Source organism: Canis aureus, chromosome 26 (assembly GCF_053574225.1).
Source record: "Canis aureus isolate CA01 chromosome 26, VMU_Caureus_v.1.0, whole genome shotgun sequence".
Taxonomy (NCBI): domain Eukaryota; kingdom Metazoa; phylum Chordata; class Mammalia; order Carnivora; family Canidae; genus Canis; species Canis aureus.
The window spans coordinates 11009931-11032678 of record NC_135636.1 but is presented as its reverse complement, the minus strand read 5'-3'; the positions used below and the strand labels follow the sequence as shown (position 1 = coordinate 11032678).

The following is a 22748-nucleotide window of genomic DNA, read 5'->3' as shown; positions in this document are numbered from 1 at the left end:
TTAAAAAAAAAATCCTAGAGGAGAACATAGACAGTAACCTCATTGCTATCAGCTGTAGCAACTTCTTACTAGATATGTCCTCTCAGTCAAGGGAAATAAAAGCAAAAATCAACTATTGATATTTCATCAAGATAAAAAGATTCTGCACAGCAAAGGAAACAATAAAAAAAACTAAAAGGCAACCTAAGAATGGAAGAAGATATTTGCAAATAACATATCTGATAAAGGGCTAGGATCCAAAATCCCTAAAGAACTTATCAAACTCAACACCCTCAAAAATGAATAATCCAGTCAAAAAATGGGCAGAAGACATGATTATACATTTCTCCAAAGAAGGTATCCAGAAAGCTAACAGACATATAAAAAGATGCTCAGGGGATCCCTGGGTGGCGAAGCAGTTTAGCGCCTGCCTTTGGCCCAGGGCGCGATCCTGGAGACCCAGGATCGAGTCCCTCATCGGGCTCCCGGTGCATGGAGCCTGCTTCTCCCTCTGCCTGTGTCTCTGCCTCTCTCTCTCTCTCTCTCTCTCTCACTGTGTGCCTATCATAAAAAAAAAAAAAAAAAAAAAAAAAAAAAAAAAAGATGCTCAACATCATTCACCATCAGGGAAATACAAATCAAAACCACAATGAGATATCACCACACACTGGTCAGAATAGCTAAAATTAACAATTCAGGAAAACAGATGTTGGAGAGGGTGCAGTGGGAAGGGGAACACTCTTGCACTGTTGGTGGGAATGCAACCCAGTGCAGCCATTCTGGAAAACAGTACAGAAATCCCTCAAAAAGTTAAGAATAGAAATATCCTCTGATCCAGCAATCACACTACTAGAGATTTACCCAAAGGATACTAACATACTGATCCTAAGGAATACATGCACCCCAATGTCTATAGCAGAATTATCAACAATAGCCAAATTATGGAAAGAGTTCAAATGTCCATCAACAGATAAATGGATAAAGAAGATGTGGTATAGATATAATGAAATATTACTGAGCCACAAAAAAGAATAAAATCTTGCCATTTGCAACAACATGGATGGAGCTAGAGGGTATTATGCTGAGTGAAATAAGTCGGTCAGAGAAAGACAAATACCATATGATTTCACTCATATGTGGAATTTAGGAAACAAAACAGATGAACATAGGATACAGGGGGGAAAAAAGAAAGAGAAGCAAACCAAAAAAAGACTCTAAACTATAGAGAACAGAGGATTACTGAAGGGAAGGTGGGCAGGACAATGGGTTAAATGGGTGATGGGTATTAAGGGCATTTGTGATGAGCACTGGGTGTTGCATATAAGTGATGAATCACTAAATCTACAACTGAAACTAATAGGATACTGTATGTTAACTAATTAGAATTTAAATAAAAACTTGAAATTTTTTTTTAGATTTCAGGGTAACACCACAAAAACAACATTTATTTAAATAAATTAGTATTATAATTCTGATTACTATAACTACTGGTGACTAATAGCCCTTTGTCATCCAACAAATAGAAACGCAAACTAACAGAATTCATTAACTTGCTCTTAAAAACATTATGCCACTAATACATCAGGTTTACAAACTGAAGTATTTTACCTCATGAAAGGGCACAATTCTTGAATATGTGTCAGGACCCATAAAATCAAGAAATGCCCACACTGGAATATATATCTAACCCAGTGCTTTCCAGTCCAGTGTATGCAATGGGCCAGGAAACTCTCTAGATCTTTACTGCAGAACTCAAAAACAAAGCAGAGAAGAATGGGATTCTCATTATCAGCATCCCCGGCAAGCAGAGAAGGCAGTGGGAAGGGATGAATTAGTCATCAAAAGATGGTGGATCATCTCCCATTGTGGACCAAAATGAAAGACCAACCAAAGACCTAAGTGGAACCAATTTAAGTGGCTATGTAATTGATTTCTGGGGGGGAAAGACTCTCAATGGGAAAAATGGAGGTGTTGGATGTATAGAATTTAAACTTCTAACTGAATACTGTAGGGTGTAAGAGTACTCCCAGTTTGTGATTTTTATATTTATTTGTTTGATTATTTGATTGATGCCTGTCTCTCCAGCTAGGCTATAAGTTACATGAGGGCAGGGAAGTCACTACTGCATTCTCGTATTTGGAAAAGTCTCTGGCATATGTTAGATTCCTCCTGACATTTCTTGAGTGAATAAATGAGGTTGATATTGTGCTGATGTTAGGGCTTGGGCAGGGGTTAAACACACAAAAGTGTAAAGGAAAAGCCTATGTCAGTCCGAAGCAGGGAACTAGAAGTGAGCCTTTTGCATAAAGCCAGAAAACTCCAGAGGTTGCCTCATTTATGACATAAGATCTCGAACATTCTGACCATCAACTTGAGTCTTGGATTCCAGGTGAACCTCATTTACCCACAGGTGGTAATTCAACTTAAAATGGAAACCATTCTGGAGAGCACAGGACTCAGGTTTGCCAGTTTTTTGAGGGCCTAAGGTAGGAAGGGATGAGAGAGGCTGGAAAGAGAATAAAGGAAGAACAGAGAGATCCAAGGATGCACCAGCTCTGTCACCATTTTGCGTGCACTCCACAGAGGGCCTATAAACATAAAACAGTTGACTTGCAGCATTTGCTCTTGCCTGTACATGGCTTAATTGACCTAATGAGACACTATGTGTTTTTCAGAATGCCGAGGCCAGCTATGACTTCAGCGGCAATGACCCCTACCCTTACCCTCGATACACAGATGACTGGTTCAACAGGTAAACTGGGCCTCGTGAGTTGTCTTTGACTTCAAACTTGGGGGTTTTATTTGACTCTGCTTTGTTTTTAAAGCTTAAACATCACCAGCAAAATAATCTGAGGGCTTCACTAAATTATATTGTGATTTTTTTTTCTCCTTTACAGATACATTCTCTAAATTCTTGGATTTTGTTAATATGGCAAGGTTCCTCTAGAGTTGTCTTTTGACTGTTTTGTTCTGTTGAATTGGGAGTTATTTGCCACTTTATTAAAGATAAAAGAAGGTAGAAATAATAAGAAATCCTTTTTAATCCACCACAAGATGATTTAAAACATGTTCATTTCACTTGATCTGTTGAAGAAAACTATTTTGCCCTTCTGCTCTATGTCCAAATGTTTTTGAAAAGCATTTCTGCTGTAACCTCATAAGAGCTCATGTAGTTCCTTTCAGCTAAGCATTAAGCAGTATTGGCAAATGTTTGAAGTATTTTTTAAATTGAGGTACAATCGACATATAACATTATATTAATTTCAGGTATACAATATAGTGATTTGATATGTGCATATATTACAAAATGATCACTACAGTAAGTCTAGTTAGCACCCAACACCATACATAGTAACAAAAAATTTTTTTCTTGTGATGAGGACTTTTTTTTTTTTTTAAGATTTTACTTATCTATTCATAGACACAGAGAGAGAGGCAGAGACACAGGCAGAGGGAGAAGCAGGCTCCATGCAGTGAGCCCGATGTGAGACTCCATCCCGGGTCTCCAGGATCCCCCCCCCAGGCTGCAGGCGGCGCCAAACCGCTGCACCACCGGGACTGCCCGTGATGAGGACTTTTAAGATCTAGTCTCTTAGCCACTTTCAAATGTGCAATGCAATATTATCCTTATAGGCTTAAAGTAGTGCTTGGCATCCTATCAGGTTAAACTACTCAATGGTCCATCCAAAGTTACGACTTTTCTTTAGCTTCTCTTGCTACTAAACATGTAAATATGCAGTCTCTTTAGTCTCTAAGTCAATTCTTGCCTCGTTGGTTGATTGCTTATAAGAAATATCAAAAAAATAAAGATGCGTGGCTTGCACCCTCAAAATCAACTAGTTTTTTTTTACTTTTAAAGATTTTATTTATTTATTCATAGAGACAGAGAGAGGCAGAGACACAGGCAGAGGGAGAAGCAGGCATCATACAGAGAGCCTGACATGGGACTCGATCCCGGGTCTCCAGGATCACAACCTGAGCTGCAGGCAGCGCTAAACCGCTGCACCACCAGGGCTGCCCTCAACTAGGTTTTAAACCTAGTGCTTTCCTATTACTGATGTTCTTGGGTGAAGTTCATGAGAACATATGAACTTTAATTAATGGTATAACAATATGTGTACATCACTTTTACTTCCCATGGGAAACTCATATAGATAAATGTTGCCATTCTCTGTTTAGTGATAAAGAAATAGGCTCAGAGAAGTTGTGTGATTTCCTGGTCAAACAACTAGTATGTGTCAGAGCTAATGCTTGAACCCAAGCTTCAGAAATGTTTCTAAATACAAATTGTACCATTATTTTATAAGTATCATTTTTGTTATAAAAGACAGAAAGCATCATGGCCAGAGAGTGGCCAGGGAAGGTTTTAGTTGTATGACCAGAGTCTCTCTGGGGTACAGAAAGTACACATGGGTTGGGGCTTGGCAATTACAGAAAATACAGAAAAGAATAAAGAAGAAAAAACGATTAAATTTGCAACATTTTAAAATGATCATTGCTGGGGCACCTGGGTGGCTCAGTGGTTGAGCGTCTGCCTTTGGCTCAGGGTCCTGGGATGGAATCCCACATCAGGCTCACCGCAGGGAGCCCGTTTCCCCTCAGCCTAGGTCTCTGCCTCTCTGTGTCTCTCATGAATAAATAAATTCTTTAAAATATTTTTTAAAAAGATCATTGCTGATATCCAATAGCACAGTTTACTCTTTATTGACTTCCACAGCTGCTTTAAAATTATCATGTAGTGTTTGAAAGTACGTGTAGGGGATAAGAATGTATCAAAAAGGTCTGAAAACTTCTGACATGAAGCTTCTCATACCTTCTGTGATTTAAAATCTTAGATCCTGGGATCCCTGGGTGGCGCAGTGGTTTAGCGCCTGCCTTTGGCCCGGGGCGTGATCCTGGAGACCCCGGATCGAATCCCATGTCGGGCTCCCGGTGCATGGAGCCTGCTTCTCCCTCTGCCTATGTCTCTGCCTCTCTCTCTCTCTCTGTGTGTGACTATCATAAATAAATAAAAATTAAAAAATAAATAAAAAATAAAATCCTAGATCCTGACGTAACTTAGCAAATAAACCATTTTCAGACACAGGGATGTGAAGTTACCAAATAGATATCACTAAGCCAGGGGTAAGACATAACTGGTAGTGGTGGTTTGGTACATTGTATGGAGAAGGACCAAGAGGAAGTGCCTGGCTTCAGCATGGCTGATTATCAATTGTCCACACAATAGCAGGGCAGTAAGCAATAGATGTGTCACTTGCCTTCTCTCTGCAGCTAGTAGGTACTAAATTAATCTTTGATGGATTGATTCAGGCACAAAAATATAACCAACACAATAGTTCCCACTTGCACCCTGCCACATCCCATTTCCTGAACTCAAACACAACCTCCCCAAGAAAGTCTTCCTGTGGAATATGCCATAAGAATATTCTTTAAATACACAAATGAGAAAAAAAAAAACAGAGATGACTTCTATTTTAAATATTTCCATCTGCAAACTTGTTCTTGAAAGTTTAATTTGAAACTGGCTAAAATCCTCTAACTAGGACTAATCAGGGCTTACTGCAATATAATTCTTCATTGTTAGTGGTGAATATTCCCAAGTGTCCAATTGCCTGAGATACAGTTGAGTCAGGCACATATGATTCTGGGCTGTTCCGAAGCCACAGACACAAGACACAGGACCCACTCTGACCTACAAATGGGGCTTTTCCCAATTATCAAGTCATGCTTGAAGATCCTCATCTGCCATGGTTTGTTTACAAAGACTGGATGGTACCAGTTCAAATCATGGTCTCTCAAACCATAATTACTATTGTCAACACTTATGGAAAGAAGGTGGCTCAAGGTTCAAGCCCATAGCACTAGGAGGATCTGTGGTCCAAAAGGTTGGGTCTGTCCTGGAGATAATTCCTTCTTGGCACAAGGAGAAGTTGAATATAGCACCTTCCCGTAAGTGTAGGATATGTTTATTAAAATTCCCTCTGGGTGAAATATTTGCCTAGTATTTTCTTCAGTATAATGTGCGGCTCAGGACAGGAGGAAGGAAAGGAGAATGAGTAGGGGAATATCGAAAGTAATATTATCATGGGTTAATAATTGTTAAAGCCTAGGATGAGTACATGAGATTTCACTTTACTTTTGTATATCTCTGATTTTTCCCACAGTAAGAAGTACATTTAAAAAGCATAGGGCATAATTTAGTTGGATATTTATGAAACTATTAGTGTTGGTGTGCAGGCTTCTGAGGAGCTTGCAAAATGTCCTATGAGTGGAGACAGATGCCCAAATCACCACAATGCTAAGCACAGCCAGTGCTAAAATAACACAAGGAAAGCTAACACCTATTGAGTGGTTGCTATGTTAAGGCACTGTTTTAAGTGCTTTGCATGTATCCATTCAATTAATTCTCATAATAACCCTTTGAAATAGCTATTATCAGGATTGTATCCATTTTGAAAATGGAGGTACAGAAAGGCTAAGTAACTTGTGTAAGGTCACACAGCTAATAAGTGGCAGAGACAGGATTTGACACCAGTGAGGGGGTCATTGCATGAATTGCCTCATAACAAAGATGCCTTGGAGAGCATGGAGAAATGAAAAAGTATCCCTGGCTGGAGAAGCTGAGAGAGGCTTCCCTGAAGAGATGGCATTTGGTCTAGGATTTGAATGAAGGGTAACTGGTGGAGTTAAGGGGTATATTTAGGTGAAGGAGAGGAGGCAGGAGGTGCAGACATGTTTAGGAGGTAGCCTGGACACCTGGTCTGGGAGTTAGACTCTAGGTCAGGGGCAGAATTCTAAGAAGGCTTCAAGGAAGAGGTGTGCATGAAAGGTTTATCCAGGTCACTAGGAGAAAGGAAGAGAGATTTTTGTGATTGGGTCAGAAACTGGACCCAAGGCATAGATGAGGACTTTTCTCCCATTGCACCCAAGGAACGTTGTTACCCGGAGGCTCTGCGAGTCTTGAGCCCAGCACCTGCCTTTGGCAGGAGCTGTGCTTACTGCCAATCCAGCATGAGCCTCTGGCCACCTGTGTTGCCTCCAAGGCATGCCAGTTTCTTCAGGTGTTCTCCTCTGGGCATGGGTACCAAATCCGACATTCATCTCTGCCCAGCAGACTGAAGACTCTTGAGAAATGCTAGTTTCAGCACACTCTGAAACTCCGGTAAAGGGCTGATGGATGTTGACCAGCAAAGAGCTTGCTGCTGTTGGTGGAATAACCACACTGGTGGCCTCACAGGCAGCTTAGAACTGGGCAGGAAAATGCAGTGGCTCTCCATCATGGGCTTCACATTGCTATGGGAAATAGAAAATAAAATGCCCTGCAAGGGGCACTCTCCAGCAAGCAAGGAAAGTGTTCTCCTGGTTGGGAAACCAACTTTAATAGCCGAGTGTCTCTTCTGGGCTCTCTTCATGCTTAAAAAATGAGCCTATCATCCCCTCAGTACTTCTTTGTTAACTTGTTTTCCTCCAAGTGCACTTTTTTTCAAGAACATATTCAAAACTCCCAGCCAAGGACTGTCTATGAAAGCAAACTTCATGCATATGCAGAACTGCTTTTAGGGGATATGTATATTAGAATTTCTTGCCTTGTGCTTAATTTGATTTTTTAGGATTATTCCTTTTAAGCAGAGCAAGTGGGTTTATTCTACTGTGAACCATTTAATAATTATATGCAATATCTGAGCTCCAGGGATATATTTGAAACACAGTCGAGAAATTTGTAAAGGAAGTATACTTTCCTCCTAGCTTGCAATCAGAGAAATACAAACTTCCAAGCAAGACAATAATATATTAGTAGTGGTAACCTAATTTGCAAAAAAGTAGAAAATAATCCACATTTAGTGAACATCAATAATATGCAAAACAGATATAACCAATTTCCTGTGTAGTATCAGGATCTAGCATTACCTGTTTTTCCTTGCTGGCATTCAATACATATTGATTGGCTGGTTGATGGATGGGTAGCATACCTTCTCAGCCATGCCAACATGTTGAGTGGCCTTGACACCTGTCCATTTTAGAGTAGCCTGCTTCTTCCAAGTTTTGCAGCCCACGCTTTGTCAATAATCTCCCAGCCTTGCTAGGTTTTAGGTCAATGTTTGGTGATGCATCGCAGATCTGTATTCCATTACTGTGCTGCTGTCCATAAAAATCCCTCTTGCATAGCATTTCTTTGACAAGCGTTCACCACTGAAATGTCATCCCTGCCATCGGCAGAATTTATGGAGCATCACAACGGTGTCGCACGCTTTCTCTCATAAGCCCTAAAGAGTAAGAGATTCTGGATTAGAGGCAATTCCTGACCACAAAGAGTTTACTATAAATCCAAGAAGGGAGAAGACATTTATTGCTCAAGTAACCAAAATGGGGGTGAGGGGAGGAAGGAAGATAAACAGATGCCAAGAAACATGGATCTCTGCATGACCTCATTTGATTGATAGTATTAGTTAAGCCTTCAAATAAGAAAGATTTTCAGTGGTTAACTTTTTTTCTTATTAAAAGTCATATTTCATCTTGAAGAACGCTATGTGACAGGCCAAAAAGGAACCTGTGAGAAAAACGGCCATTTCTGGTTGGATATTTGCACGTTGATGGAAACTGATACTTTACCCTGGTGACACCTAATGGTTTAGAAATAGACGAACATCTTTCCCTCCTGTCTTTATGAACTAATTCTGAAATCACCTCCTGGCTAATCAAATTCAAACTGTTTTCAAATACCTAATCTAGCTTTTTCTTTCATGTGAGCTTTGAGACAACCTTCTAAGTCAATATTAGCTCAAATACTGCAGCTTGCAATCAACTGTCTCTCTACCCAAACTGGAGTACAGTGAAATCCAACATAGTTTAATTTTGTGAGCTGTTGTGAGCTATTGGTGAAATACCACACAGTTGCTTTTTAAAAAGATTTCTGGGGCAGCCCCGGTGGCACAGTGGTTTAGCGCCTGCCTTCGGCCCAGGGTGTGATCCTGGAGACCTGGGGTCGAGTCCCACGTCAGGCTCCCTGCATGGAGCCTGCTTCTCCCTCTGTGTCTCTACCTCTCTCTCTCTCTCTCTCTCTCTCTGTGTGTGTGTCTCTATGAATAAATAAATTTAAAAAAATAAAAATAAATAAAAATGAATAAAAATAAAAAGATTTCTGGTCCCCTACCTGGATTAGACAAGTCTTTATTATTTAAATTTCTCCCCCTCAGCTAAAAGAAATAGACATAACACAGATGTAGGGATTATGGAGAGAATTATATAGACTGTAAAAGAAATCTCTGTAAATTGGTATAGTCATTTCTAGCTTGGAAACTAATGTTATGCATGCTATACGGGGGGGAGGGTTATGGGCCTCAGGTGGCAATAATTCTTTCCTTAAGGGAGAAAATACAGCAGATTATAATGGACAAATGTAGTGTTGGGTTGTTTGGAATAGATTAAGAGATCCCCGAATACTTTTCCCCATCTGTAAAATGGGCCTGAAACTCCATCTAGAAGGTTTGTATGAGGGACTAGAGACACACATACAGAGTACTTGGTTCAGAGCATGACACATGGTAGGCATTCCCTAAATGGTGGCAAATATAATTGTGAAATTCAATGAAGCGTTGTCTCAGGAGCTAAGACAAAGGTTCTAAGTTTATGCCAAACAAGTCAATGGATGACCTCACCCATCTTTCTCAGGCCATTCTATCTCTTATCTGAGCCTTTGACAGAAACTAGAAAGCAGTACTTCAAGGTTGAACTTTCTGGCCAAAGTCTGGTGCCTGTGTTTCTGCACTGTTGATTGAAAGAGCAGTTATTTCCGAAGATAGCTTAAATGCATGAAACAAGGTTGATCTGCTGGGAAGATTGAAGAGCCTAGCATCTGGTGTCAGAAAGATGGAAAGCCTCTTCACTTCTCCAGAAAGTACTGGATGCTTACCAGAAGACTTGGAGTTTTCCCCAGAAGCAGCTGTACATGCTCACCTATGCAAACCTTTGGGCTTACCCCTGCAGATAGCACTGAACATGAGCCAGGAAACATAACTGATCTCTGCATTTCAGTTCTAATCTATCTAACATTAAAGTATCTTTCTTCGAAGACATGGCTGAAAAGACTGTAGCTAGCTTCTATAGAGCTCTGTTTGTGTAAGAATCTGTAGACCTAGGGAGACTGGAATCTAAAGCCTCATGTCCGTGAACCTGGCCAAGTTGCCCACTATCTTGCTGAATGAATCCACTTATCTTCACTATCTCTGTGAATCCAGAGCCCTAAAACACTATAGCCTTGTGGGATATAGAACTAAGGAGTCCATTAAAACAGCCATGGGATCAATAACTAGGAAAGGAGCTCAAAAGAAGAGAAAGAAAAGGAAAAAACCCCTCCAACTCAAAATTAGCCTACAAACTAACATTCCAAAATATCTAAAAAAAAAAAAAAAAAAATCAAACACAATTTAAAAATCAAGACATGAATTTATACCAGGTGAAATTAATTTTATGGAGAGTCTTTTTTTTTTTTTAAGATTTTATTTACTCATGAAAGACACAGAGGAGAGAGAGATACAGAGACACAGGCAGAGGGAGAAGCAGGCTGCATGCAGGGAGCCTGATGTAGGACTTGATCCCGGGACTCTAGGATCATGCCCCTGGGCCAAATGCAGGCGCTAAACCACTGAGCCACCCAGGGATTCCCGGGAGTCTTTTTTTTTTATTAGTTTCAGAGGTAGAATTTAGTGATTCATCAGTTGCATATAACATCCAGTGTTCATAACCTCAAGTGCACTCCTTAAGGCCCATCATCCAATTATCCCTTCCTCCACAACTCCCCTCAAGCAAATGTTTGTTTCCTCGAGGTCAGCATCTTTTATGGTTTGAGAGCCTTGAAAAGGACATTAAAGTAAGTTATGTTTAGTTTGCTTAGAGGGGTAAGTGCATGGATAACATCCATTTAAAAAGAAAAATAAATGATAGGGAAACAGGCAAAACTCATGAATATGAGAAGGAACCAATTGCAATTGAGAAATGTAGACTTTGGAATGAAATCCCAAAGAATGTGATAAAAATCTAGCCTGGGTTCAGTTGAAGAGATAATTATTGAATTGAAGATAGCACTGTTTATTAAAAACCTACAGCAAACATTCTTCTTTTTTTGTGGGGGAAAAGTGTAATTGACATACAATGCCACATTAATTCCAGCAGTACAACATAGTGATTCATACATTAAGCTGTGCTCACCATGACAAGGGCAGTCACTATCCATTATAATGAAACATCATTACAATATTATTGACTATATTCCCCATGCTGCACCTTTCATAACCTTGATTTATCCATTCTATAAGTAATCCCCTTTTAATCCCCCTCTTAATCCCTTTCACCTTAATCCCTTTTCCCATCCCCTTCCCCTCTGGTAACCACCAGTTTACAAATTATTCTTAATGCTGAAACTTTGATGGCATTCTTTTTAATGCTGGGTGAAATAAGAATGCTGCCTATCATCTCTTTTATTTGATACTATGCCGCATCTCATAGCCAATGAAATAATTATAAATCTAAGAAAAGATACATGAGAATATCAAGGAGAAAATTATAAAATTTAGAAAAGACATAAAAGAAGTCCTGAATGAATGGAGTTGCCTCCTAAATTCATGGATGGGAAGATGGAAAAATATAAAGATATCAAGTTAATCTGTTAATTCAATACAATTTCAACTAAAGTCTCAGTACTATTTTTCCGTGAAACTAGACCAATGATCCCAAAATTGATATGGAATCACAAAGGGCCAAGAATACAATAAGACAAAGAAGGAGGAGGAAGAGAATGAGTATGAAGAAAAAATAAAAGAGAAGGTAAAGATGAACCACAATAGCAAGGTGAGGAAATTTTGCCTGCCAAATATCAAAACAGTATAAAACCATAATAATCATGAGAGAGAAGGATGAGCATAGGGAAAGAAAACGAAGACCGAAGAAACAGAATAGAAAACCCAGAAGTAGATTCCCATATAAAAGAATTTTAATAAATGACCAAGATGGCAATAAAAACAATAAAACAGGGATAATGTAAGGTTATTCAATAAATGGTGTTAGTTATTCATAGGGAGAAAATAGGTTTCTTTCTTTCTTTTTTTTTTTTTTTCTTGTTTTGAAAATAGGTTTCCACCTCACACACTGAGCATAAATAAATTCTAGGAGAATTATGACCTAAATGCACATTCATCTTTTAGAATTAAAATGTAAGAGAGCATCTTTATGATCCTGGGCTAAGGATGGATTTCTTAAACAAGACACTTAACCACAAGGAAAAGGATAAGATTGAGAAAACTAAGTTAAAATTAAACTTTGGTTCAAAATCACAATAAAGTTAAAAGACAAGCCACAGACTAGGAGATACATACAAGGTGTATAAGCAAAAAGGGTTAGTATCCAAAATATATAAAGAACAGCTACAAATCCATGAAAAAAGATAACTCAATAGAAAAAAAATGGACTAAGGTTATATGCAGTTAATTAACAGAACGCCTGAGCTTACTCATGTATGAAAAGATGCCCAACATTCCTAGCAATGAAGAAGTTGCAAAACAGGGGATTCCCTGGATGGCTCAGTGGTTTGGTGCCTGCCTTTGGCCCAGGGCATGGCCCTGGAGTCTCGGATCGAGTCCCACGTCGGGCTCCCTACATGGAGCCTGCTTCTCCCTCTGCCTGTGTCTCTGCCCCCCTCTCTCTCTCTCTCTCTCTCTGAATGAATAAATAAATAAAATTAAAATCTTTAAAAAAAAAAAGAAGTTGCAAAATGAAACAATGAGATACATTTCACAGCATTTGGATCAGCACAAATGGTCAAGTTTGACAATATTAAAGTTGGCACTCTCCCACTCAGCAAGAGATAATATATATCCAAAAAGCCTGTTTTCACCCTTACATACACACCCCAGAGAAACTGTCACACATGTGCACAAAGTAATAATGTACAAAATGTTTCTTTTCAAATTATTTGTAATAGCAAGCAAATTGCAAACAACCTACATGCCAATCACTAGGAGTATGATGAGTAAACCACAGCATACTTATAAATGAACTACTGCACAACACCACATCACAGCACTAAAAATGAATGCACCAGAAGTTATGAATGAACCTCAGAAATTCAAGTGAAAAACACAAATTTAAAAGAGATTATATACTGTGAAACATTTATATAGAACTTGAAAACGAGCAAGTAGTGGCATATATGCTTATGTATATCTGATTATAAAGTAATTGTATTTAAAAAATGCACATACATTCCAAGCATCAGCTTAGTAGAGTGGTCGCTTCTGAGGAAGCAAAGAGAGATATGGCCTCAGGGAGGGCTTTGATTGTATTGGTAAAGAGTTATTCCCTTAAAATTTTTTTTCCCTTAAAAATTTTTATGCCAATATAAAATGCATGGAATGTACACTTGTTTAAAGATTCCTGTGGTCATGTGAATATGCAGGATGCCTAGACTAGTAATGCATAGAAATACACACTTTGCTTTGCTCAGGAAGGTGAGGATTAGGCCAGAGATCATAACTGTACTACATATTTGCCCTGCCATTTAGTTTTGTATGACCAGAGTCTCCATGACAATAAGGGTATATGTTCTTCATTCTACCTATCCTTTTCTTCCTTCAAGGGTTAATTTTCTTCAAGACATACGCTTTAAAGTTTAAAGCTATATGGTCTATAATAGAATGAAAGTAGGCACATGGTCAAAAGAGATTTAATTTACCCTCATGGGTAAAATGATGGTATCTTAAGAGGATATTATATCACCAAGTCTTCCTGACCCTATGCTCTAAATGTCTCTTGAATCAATTTCCTATATTCTCTGCACACTGCTGCTGCCCTAGTTTTCCCTCTTACCATCACAGCAATGGCTTTGTCTTCCTGCTCTCCCTGAAAACCAACTACCATTTTGTTAATTATATTATGTGTGATAATGGCTTTGTGGTTATTTAGGATCTCTCATTCTTTTAGAGATATATAAGCAGTTTTGGGAAAAAAAATCTGTATTTTTCTTTAAGTTGATTTGCAAAAAAAGCTTAATCAAATATGGCATAGTATTATTTGTACATATATGCACAGAACTAAGGAATAAAAACAACCAGATGTCTATCAGTAGATGATCTATTCGATAAACTACAGTATACTCACAAAAAAAATCTAAAGTATGGGAAACATTTGGCTTTGAAAGAGTTGGGTGGTGGCCATATGAGATTCATCGTGTTATTCATTGAATTTGTTGGTATTTTTAAAATAATAATAATAATAATAATAAACTGAGCCAAAATAGAAATATCAAAATGTCAGCCAGGCCCAGTGCTGTTAACAGAACCTTTTCTACACACCAGCCAAAGAGTGTGCATTAAATCTGCCAATGCCCAAAGGCCCTCTCACCCACCAAACAACCCTGAGAACTAGGGACAGAATAAGAGATCAAACAAGACAGACTTTTTTTTCTATTCTTCAAGGCTGGTCTTGTCCGATGTTCATCACCCCCACATCCTTGTTGTCACCCAAACATCTCTTTGGTATTGATGGCACCCTTCAAATTCACTTATTTCACTTACTATTTGAATTTCTTCTTCTAGAGACAATCTCGAGCAGCAGCTACTAACATGAACCATTCAATAAGAATAAAATTAAAGTGCGCTAGTTCAGGTTATGCCAGCAGCTGTAACAAATACTTCCCCAAATCTTAGTGGCTTAACACAATAAAACTAATTTATCATTTGCCTACCAGCTCCTCCGTGTATTCCTCGTGGAATGGCTCCCCTCCAAGGGGTGATCCAGGGATGTGGGCATCTTCCATCTGTAATACTCGTTTCTAGAGTTACCATGCTTGTCCACAAGCTGCAAGAGGGGAAAGAGCACAGATAAGCAGTCATGAGCAGTTTTTATGCCCTGAAGCAGCATACATCCCATGTGCCCACATTGCATTAGCATCATTCAGTCACATGGCTGCATGCCAGTGCAAGAGAGCCTGAGAAAAGGAGCTAACCTGGATCCCAGGAAGAAGAGAAAATGAGCTTGGTGATCAGTTAGCATTTTCTGCCACCAACAAAAATCATGTTGCAAAGTAACAGACAATGTTGTACCAGAAAACTTGGAGTAATGGTACTAATAAATGAGTGAGCTAAAAACCAGTGAAAACTGGTTAAGTTACTTTTTGTAGTAGTCAGGGTCCTCCAGAGAAATAGAACCAGTAGGATATGTATACAGAAAGAGATTTATTATAGAGAATTGGCTCATGCGATGATGGAGGCTGGCAAGTCCAAAATCTGTAGGGTGGGTTGGCAAGCTGGAGACCCAGGACAGCCAGTGTTCCAGGTCAAGTCCAAAGGCAGTCTGCTGAAGAATTCTCTCTTTGCCAGGAAGGCCACTCTTTTTGTTCTGTTTAGGCCTTCAACTGATTGGATGAGGCCCACCAATATTATAGGGGACAATCTGCTTTACTCAAAGTCAACCAATCTTCTCCAAAACACTGACACAGAAACACCCAGAATAATGTTTGACCAAATATCTGAGCACCCCTTGGCCCTGCCAAGTTGACACATAAAATTGACCATCATGCTTGTTATCTGCAGCTTTCTGTTAGCCAGGAATAGATGATAGTCAAGGGGCATGGGTAAGAGCAGGGGTTTGGAAGCAGCAGCCCTGAGTCCGATTTCTGGTTCTGCCTCCTGAGTGAAAAGTGGCCCCTTATCCATATGCCTCAGACTCCTCTCCTTTATAAAGGGGGCACTGATAGTTCATATGAGGAGTAAATATAAAAACGTGTGTACCTCTCTCAGCACAGTGCCCAGCCTGTGGTAGGTATAAATAAATGAGAGTTGTTGCATTTGCCTACAGTCAGTATATCCTATAGTTTGCCTTGAATGGAGTACATATAGTACATGCTTTTGGCTGGAATGGGCCAGAGGGATGACCAAATCACTCTAGTGAAAGGCCAACAATGTCAAAAGAAGGGGCGTGCCTGGACTGTCTCTCTGGAGATCCCCAGGGTCGAGGCAGTGCCTCAGGTGCTCACTTAGACACCTCCATGGCCACTGCAGCTGACTGAAGAAGCCCCAGTGCAATCATCATCATAGTCCAGATTTGAAGCCCAGTCCCGCATGAGTTAACCATGGCTTGTCCCTCTTGCCTTGTTTGTCCACTGTATGTATGAGTTACCCATTACCAAATAATGTCACATAACAAATCATCCCAAAATTTAGTATCTTAAAACAGTATGCACTGAGTATTGCTCACACATCTGTAGGCCAATTGGGCAGTTGTGCTGATCTGGACCTGGCTCAGGTTGGGACTGGGCTCACCCATGCATCCGTGGTCAGTTGGCAAACTGGCTAGGGACTGACTGGTTTAGGATGACCTCTCTCACATGTCTGGAGGGCAGTGGGCTGCCAGCCAGGGTACCAGGGGTAATGGGCTGCTTGGCTTTCACCATTCAATAAACTTGCCTAGGCTTGTCCACATGGCACCTAGGCAGGATGTCAAGAGAGGAGAAGCTGCAAGTCCTCTGGAGGGGTAAGCTCCTCATTTCCACCACCTTCTTTTGGCCACAGCACGTCACATGTCCAGCCAGATTCAAGAGAGGAGAGAAATGTACTTCACCTTTTCATGGAAGGAGCAAGAAAATCACATTGCCAAGGACATGGCCCCGGGAGGGTCAGGGGTTGGGGCCATTTTGGCAATGCAACACGTCTGTGACTCCTGCCACTTGCTTCCCTCCCACTGACCTTAGTTAAAAGGAGGCTGGTTGAGCAACTGACATTTGTTCCTCACCCCCTATAGCTCTACATCTGACAGTCTTAGGTTTTATTCTAGAGGCAGGAGAGAGCTATTGAACTTTTTTTTTTAAAGATTTTATTTATTCAGGAGAGACAGAGAGAGAGAGAGAGAGAGAGGCAGAGGGAGAAGCAGGCTCCATGCAGGGAGCCTGACTCGGAACTCAATCCTGGATTCCGGGATCATGACCTGAGCCAAAGGCAAACGCTTAACAACTGAGCCACCCAGGCACCGCACTACTGAATATTCTTAAGAAAGCAAGGAGGCCAAATGAAAATGGATTTGGAAAAAGAGTTTCCTGACATTCAGGGAGCAGGCACATTTGTCTGAAACAGTCAGGAAGGTAGGAGAGAGGGAAAGGTATTCGAGGCTATGAAAACAGAGCCTGTGAAGGCCCAGGGGTGTGTGTGGAAAGACCTGGTATCCTGAACAATGATGGGGTATCCACTCATTGTTTATAATTAATCAGTGTTGCCTTAGCAATAAAATGTTTCTTCCCACATGTTACTCTGGATAGCCCACAACATTTGCCTTCCCAATTAAAGGCCAAAATTCAGAAGCATTCAGCACCTTTAATTTGCCCAAGCCAGTTGACTCGCATGCATCCTCTGGCCTTTGGTGAGCAGTTTGCAAGCATTGCTGGGAGTGTAGTGGGGTAGTTCAGTAACTGAGTGTTGGTCTCAGATCTGGCCCAGCCACCTTCTCACTGTGCGCCTTTGGGCCAGCACCTCCTGAGATTCAACTCTGACATCTGTAAAATGGGGCGGTACCTTCTCATAACCCTCCTGAGAGGATGAAAGGGGGTGAGGCGAGAAAGGCATTGAGCTTACTATCTGGTGGTGCAGAACTGCCAAGGATGTGACAGATAGATATTCATTTTCCCATCTCCTTTATCACCTAGACCAGGGCTCCACTTGTCATGCAGCCTCCATCAGTACATCCGTGTTCTTCTCAGGTGCTGGCCAAAGTATTGACTCTCCCAGGCCAGGCTTACTTGCATATTTCAGGTCTTGGAGAGATTTTGACAGGGCAGATTATTAAATAATAAGGAAATTAGTGCTCAGCCAAATTAGACAGGGCATTGATTTTTTAAATCTTTTATTTAAATATTTATTTGTTCAGCATGAACCAGACAGCATGCAAGCCAGCCAAATTTAATCAATATCCATTAAAGTTCCATTTTAAAATATATGCATACATACATGTAGAGTAAATGTGTACTTTACATCTGCTACGTACTTTATGTAAGTATATATTTAAATATATAGTATATGGATTATATAGAATGTATAAGTATATATTACCTATAACTTTATAAGTACATAACTATACACTGAAATAAGTACATCAGAAGTATATCTATGAATCAAGATAAATATATAAAGCGTATATATTTCATTATATGTACATATACACACATACATATATACACCTACACACGTGTGTGTGCTTCTGTGCTGTTTTTCAGAACTTATTTGGCACTTCCTTCAGTATCTGGAATAAGGCAGGCTGTGAAAGCCAGATCCATGGTAGACTCTCCCATCAAGTTAAGCCATAACTGAGCACCTTCTCAAAAATCTCGAATGTAATCCATAGAAAACTTAAAGACAAGTAGATAGAAAACTTTATTTTCACAGATATTTTACTATAAGGGCCGTCTCTGCAGTAGCCATGAGGTTTACTTGGACCCAATGTATACATTTGTCCAAAGGGGATTTGGAGCCCATGAGATATATAGCTTTTTTAGAGGCAGGATTTACTTCTGCTCATATCAAAGGAAAAAATAATAATATTTCTTTTCTCCCCTCCCCCATCCTTGGGTGTGGATTTTTTTAAGAGCCCGTGCGATCAATTGCTTCGGTTGCCCCAAGAGGAGGTTGCAAAGAGTACACTAGACAGTGATGCAGAAGTTTAATCTCCTAGGGCCATACAGCCAATAAGCCCCTCCACCCTACGTTTCCTTATGTATGCCATAGTTGGAATAGTGGTGGAAAAGCCAACCCTCACCACCCATCTCTTCGGCAGGCTGTGCTGACACTATTCCCGCACGCTGAATAATGTGATCCATTATCCTTTAGATAATGCTTCCTGGACTGTTAGAATAGACTTTTGGGGATTGGGGCCAGTTGTTTCAAATGACTTGTACCATCAGAACCTCCCATATCTTGAATGCTGTTTAGGGTTAAAGCACAGCATTCTGATTGACTCAGAGTTTATACTTGTTTCAGTTCTCTACTGTGACTTAACAAACTACCCCAAAACATAGAGCCCTAAGAAAGAACAAACATTTGGGCACAGACTGTAAGCTGGGTAGGGACGGCCTGTCTCTCTCCACCTGCCACTGACTGGAGTGATCTAGGTAGGTCAGGAGGAGGATGGTTCACCCCTCACATGTCAAGGAGCCTCACTGGAGATGGAAATTCCAGTCTCTCTCTCCCCACATGGTCTTGTCCATTTGAGGTTACCCCAAACTCTCCTACGTGCCCAGTAGAGGCGAGCAGAGCTGCCTGCCCTCTTAAGAAATGATACAATCATCTTTCCACTGCATTCTATGGGTCAAAGCAAGTCACCAAGCCAGCTCAATTCAAGAAGAGAGGAAATGTGCACAGGAAGGATAGAAGTGTTTAGAATCCTTCGGTTGAAGGCAGGAGAGAGCAAACAAAAGGGAGAAAATTAATGGTGTCTGTTGCAGATAACAGTCTAGAAGTCTTGCTCAGAATCCTAAGGCTGGGAAAACCTTGGAAAGATTATTGAATAAATGCCCAGGGTTCTTAATCTGGTCAGCCTCAAAGGTTCTTTGAACCCCTTGAAACTGCATGCAAAATGTTGCCAGTGTATGTTTTCTTATTCCTGGGGGAAGGGAGGAATCCACAGCATCCCATATGCCCTTGAAGGAGGCTATATTCCAAAAAAGGTAAGTAACCATTATTCCAGAACTGAAAGGCAGCATTGCATGCCTGTGTAGAGAACCAGGCTTGAAAATAATCAGTAGCTCACAATTCTAGTGCTTAAAAAAAAAAAAAAAAATTCAGAAGTGCTCTAACCAGCACAAACCTGTCATAACGTACTCGGTTTTCACTGGAAACCTCTAAGTGTATTTTCTGCAGGAAGATACTAAAAACTTTAAAAATCAAACTTCAAGGGTGAAAATGCTCTGAGAAGCTTCTTTATTGTAGAAACAAGTCAAGGTGAAGACGACAGCTAGGAGAGGCTGAAGAAAGGAGATACACAGAAGTGTGTGTGGGCCTTGCGCTTGAGGTCGTTCTGGAATGTTGGTGAGGTCCAGAGTCAATTGCCAAGAAAGAACTCTTGAGAGGTCTTTGGTGCAAAAATGGGATTTTATTTATTTATTTTAAAAATATATTTTATTTATTTATTCATGAGAGACACACAGAGAGAGGCAGAGACATAGGCAGAGGGAGAAGCAGGGTCCCTGTGGGGAGCCCGACGCGGGACTCCATCGGAAGACCCCTCGATCAAGACGTGAAATGAAGGCAGACGCTCAACCACTGAGCCACCCAGATGCCCCGCAAAATGGGATTTTATTAAAGCTTGGAGACAGGACCCGTGGGCAGAAAAGTGCTGGATTACAAGCCTGAGAACTGACTGATTATAAATTTGGGAGTTGGGGAGGTTTTCAAAAGGACTTTCACATGCAAAAGAGGACCTAAAAGGTACTGGAAGTCTTGCCACCGTCAAGCTCAAGTTGTTTTTCCCTCTAGCAAAACATTAACTTTAAGATAGTTGGGAGTTTCCTGGAGGGAGGTTATACTCTGCCTGCCTCAAGTACCGGTCAGTGGGCTGCAGGTTGTAGGACATTTAGTTTTACCTGCATTTCCTTTTGCCTTTGTTTTTCACCTCACTGTGGAGGGAAGGGTGATATTAGGGCTCCAGGAAATCCAATCTAGGGGTCTCTGGGAGTTAGGCTACCGATAAGAAAGCTTTTTCATGTAAATCACTAAGCCTTTTCTAAACTGAGGGAGACTCAGGTCCTGCCGACTGGGATTTCCCAGAGTTAACCATTTGATTTTTCTTCTTTTAGCTTCTGGGCAGCCTGGAGTGCGTGAGGAAGGTCGCACACATCCCACCTGGGAGGGGGGGTGGGTTGCGGAGTGTCAGCTTGTGCTTTGCCCTCAGCTTGCCTTCTGCTCCCCCCTCGTGCCCACTGGGGCTAGCTAGATCAGTGAGAAGAACCAAACTGCTTCCAGTTGACACAATTTAAGGAACCTCCGTGAAAGTCCTGACGCCCTGTCAAACTTGCGTTTGTTTTTCTCCGCAGCCACGGGACCCGATGTGCAGGGGAGGTTTCTGCCGCAGCCAACAACAATATCTGTGGGGTCGGAGTGGCATACAACTCCAAGGTCGCAGGTAAGCTGTCCCTGCCAAACAGCAGGTGCCGTGCGCCAGGAGGCCTGACACTCTGGTCTCCAGCCTGGCAGGGGCCTGGCAAAAATTCCCGCTGGAGCAGCAGAGCTGGGACTAGTAGATTTAGCACGAGGGGGAAAAAATCTATCTGGCAAGATCAAACAGATTTTTTTTAAAATTCGAGAGTAATATAAATACAGAAAACTGCATAGGTCAGGAGCTCAGTGAATTTTCACAAACTGGCCACATCCATGTAAACCATCAAGAAACACAAAAACGTTACCAGCACCCCAAAGCCTTCCCCAAGTCCAGTTAATGCCCATATACACCAGAATAAGCACGGTCCTGATTTCCAACAACAAATAGTGGTAATTACCAGCTTTTAAATTTTAATATGAATGGAATTGTGCTGACTGTACCCTTTTGTGTTATTATCAGTAACGTTTTAATGAGACTCAAATAAAGATTATAGAATATAAAAAGATGTGTACAAATTATTGTAAACATAATTCAGAACTCTTAAAAAAAAAGGTTTTTTTTTCTTTTTTCTTTTTTTACACTGTGCATCTCCTCTCTAAGGAAATTTATTCTACCTAAAACCTTTGTATGAAGTTCCACAGGAAGGATATTTAACAATTTCACCTTTACCCGGAGCTTTAGAAATGAGGGTGGCAGATAACTAGAAATTTAGAAACCAACATCCCCCTCTCCAAAAAAGAGCGGGAGAGAGAATGAGAGGGGTTCCTAAGCTGTCAACAACATGCTGAAGAGTGGAGTGGCTCCTGGCACAGTCCAAGTTTTGCATTAAATTGGATCTTAATTTATTCAAAGCTGAGTCACTCAAACTTGTTTTTCTTTTTTTACAACTGTCTTGATATTTTTTCCCTAGCAATTTAATGGAACCATAAACACACTTTGTGCTGACACTTGCATTTCTAGGACCTAAATAAAGCTAGAGCAACCTATACAAACCTACCCCCAACCTCTTTCAACACTGTTCGCTGGGAGGCTTACCTCAGCTCAGTGCCGAATTTCACAAAAGAACACATCTGGAGAGTCTGCAATGCAAATAGGAGAAGCGTTGCCCTTTGGGTTTCTGCTCTCTTTACTTTGTGTGCATTCAAAATGCTGGCATTAAAGTGTCAGAAGCCATTATGAGCTCCGGGGAAAGAATAACTCCCAGTTAATAATTTATAATCCAGGCTCGGACCTTGGGTGGTATCTGAGGTGAGGTAGCTTTTCCATTCACAGGGTAAATTGGAAGCAAATGAAATTTCATTTTTTTTAAGATTTTATTTATTTATTCACGATAGACCTAGAGAGAGAGAGAGACAGAGGCAGAGACCCAGGCAGAGGGAGAAGCAGGCTCCATGCCAGGAGCCTGACGTGGGACTTGATCCCGGGGCTCCAGGATCATGCACCGGGCCAAAGGCAAGCACCAAACCTCTGAGCCACCCAGGGATCCGCAAATGAAATTTCAAACCTGGATTTCCCATTCACAGTGATTGTCTTCAAAATAATTTGGATCTCAAAGTATAGTTTCAAAATGCCTTTGGAGCTGGAAGTAACTGGGTTTCTTTTTAACAAGGGATTTTTTTTGCGGGGGGAGGGGGGGGATGTGG

General features: G+C 40.8%; 1 protein-coding gene and 1 long non-coding RNA gene across 2 annotated transcripts in view; one reads left to right on the top strand and one right to left on the bottom strand.

The window, feature by feature from the left end:
• PCSK2 (proprotein convertase subtilisin/kexin type 2) overlaps positions 1-22748 on the top strand; it is a 249000-nt gene that overhangs the window by 177457 nt on the left and 48795 nt on the right. Inside the window, exons 6-7 of the mRNA XM_077872118.1 lie at positions 2655-2731; positions 21041-21129. Coding sequence (XP_077728244.1) covers positions 2655-2731; positions 21041-21129 — 166 coding nt within the window. The remainder of the gene's footprint in view (positions 1-2654; positions 2732-21040; positions 21130-22748) is intronic.
• On the bottom strand, positions 4975-22377 carry LOC144297894 (uncharacterized). The gene is made up of 3 exons (XR_013364776.1): positions 22141-22377; positions 14714-14826; positions 4975-8243 (listed from the first exon to the last, which is right to left on the bottom strand). It is a non-coding gene; the product is annotated as an uncharacterized LOC144297894 (long non-coding RNA).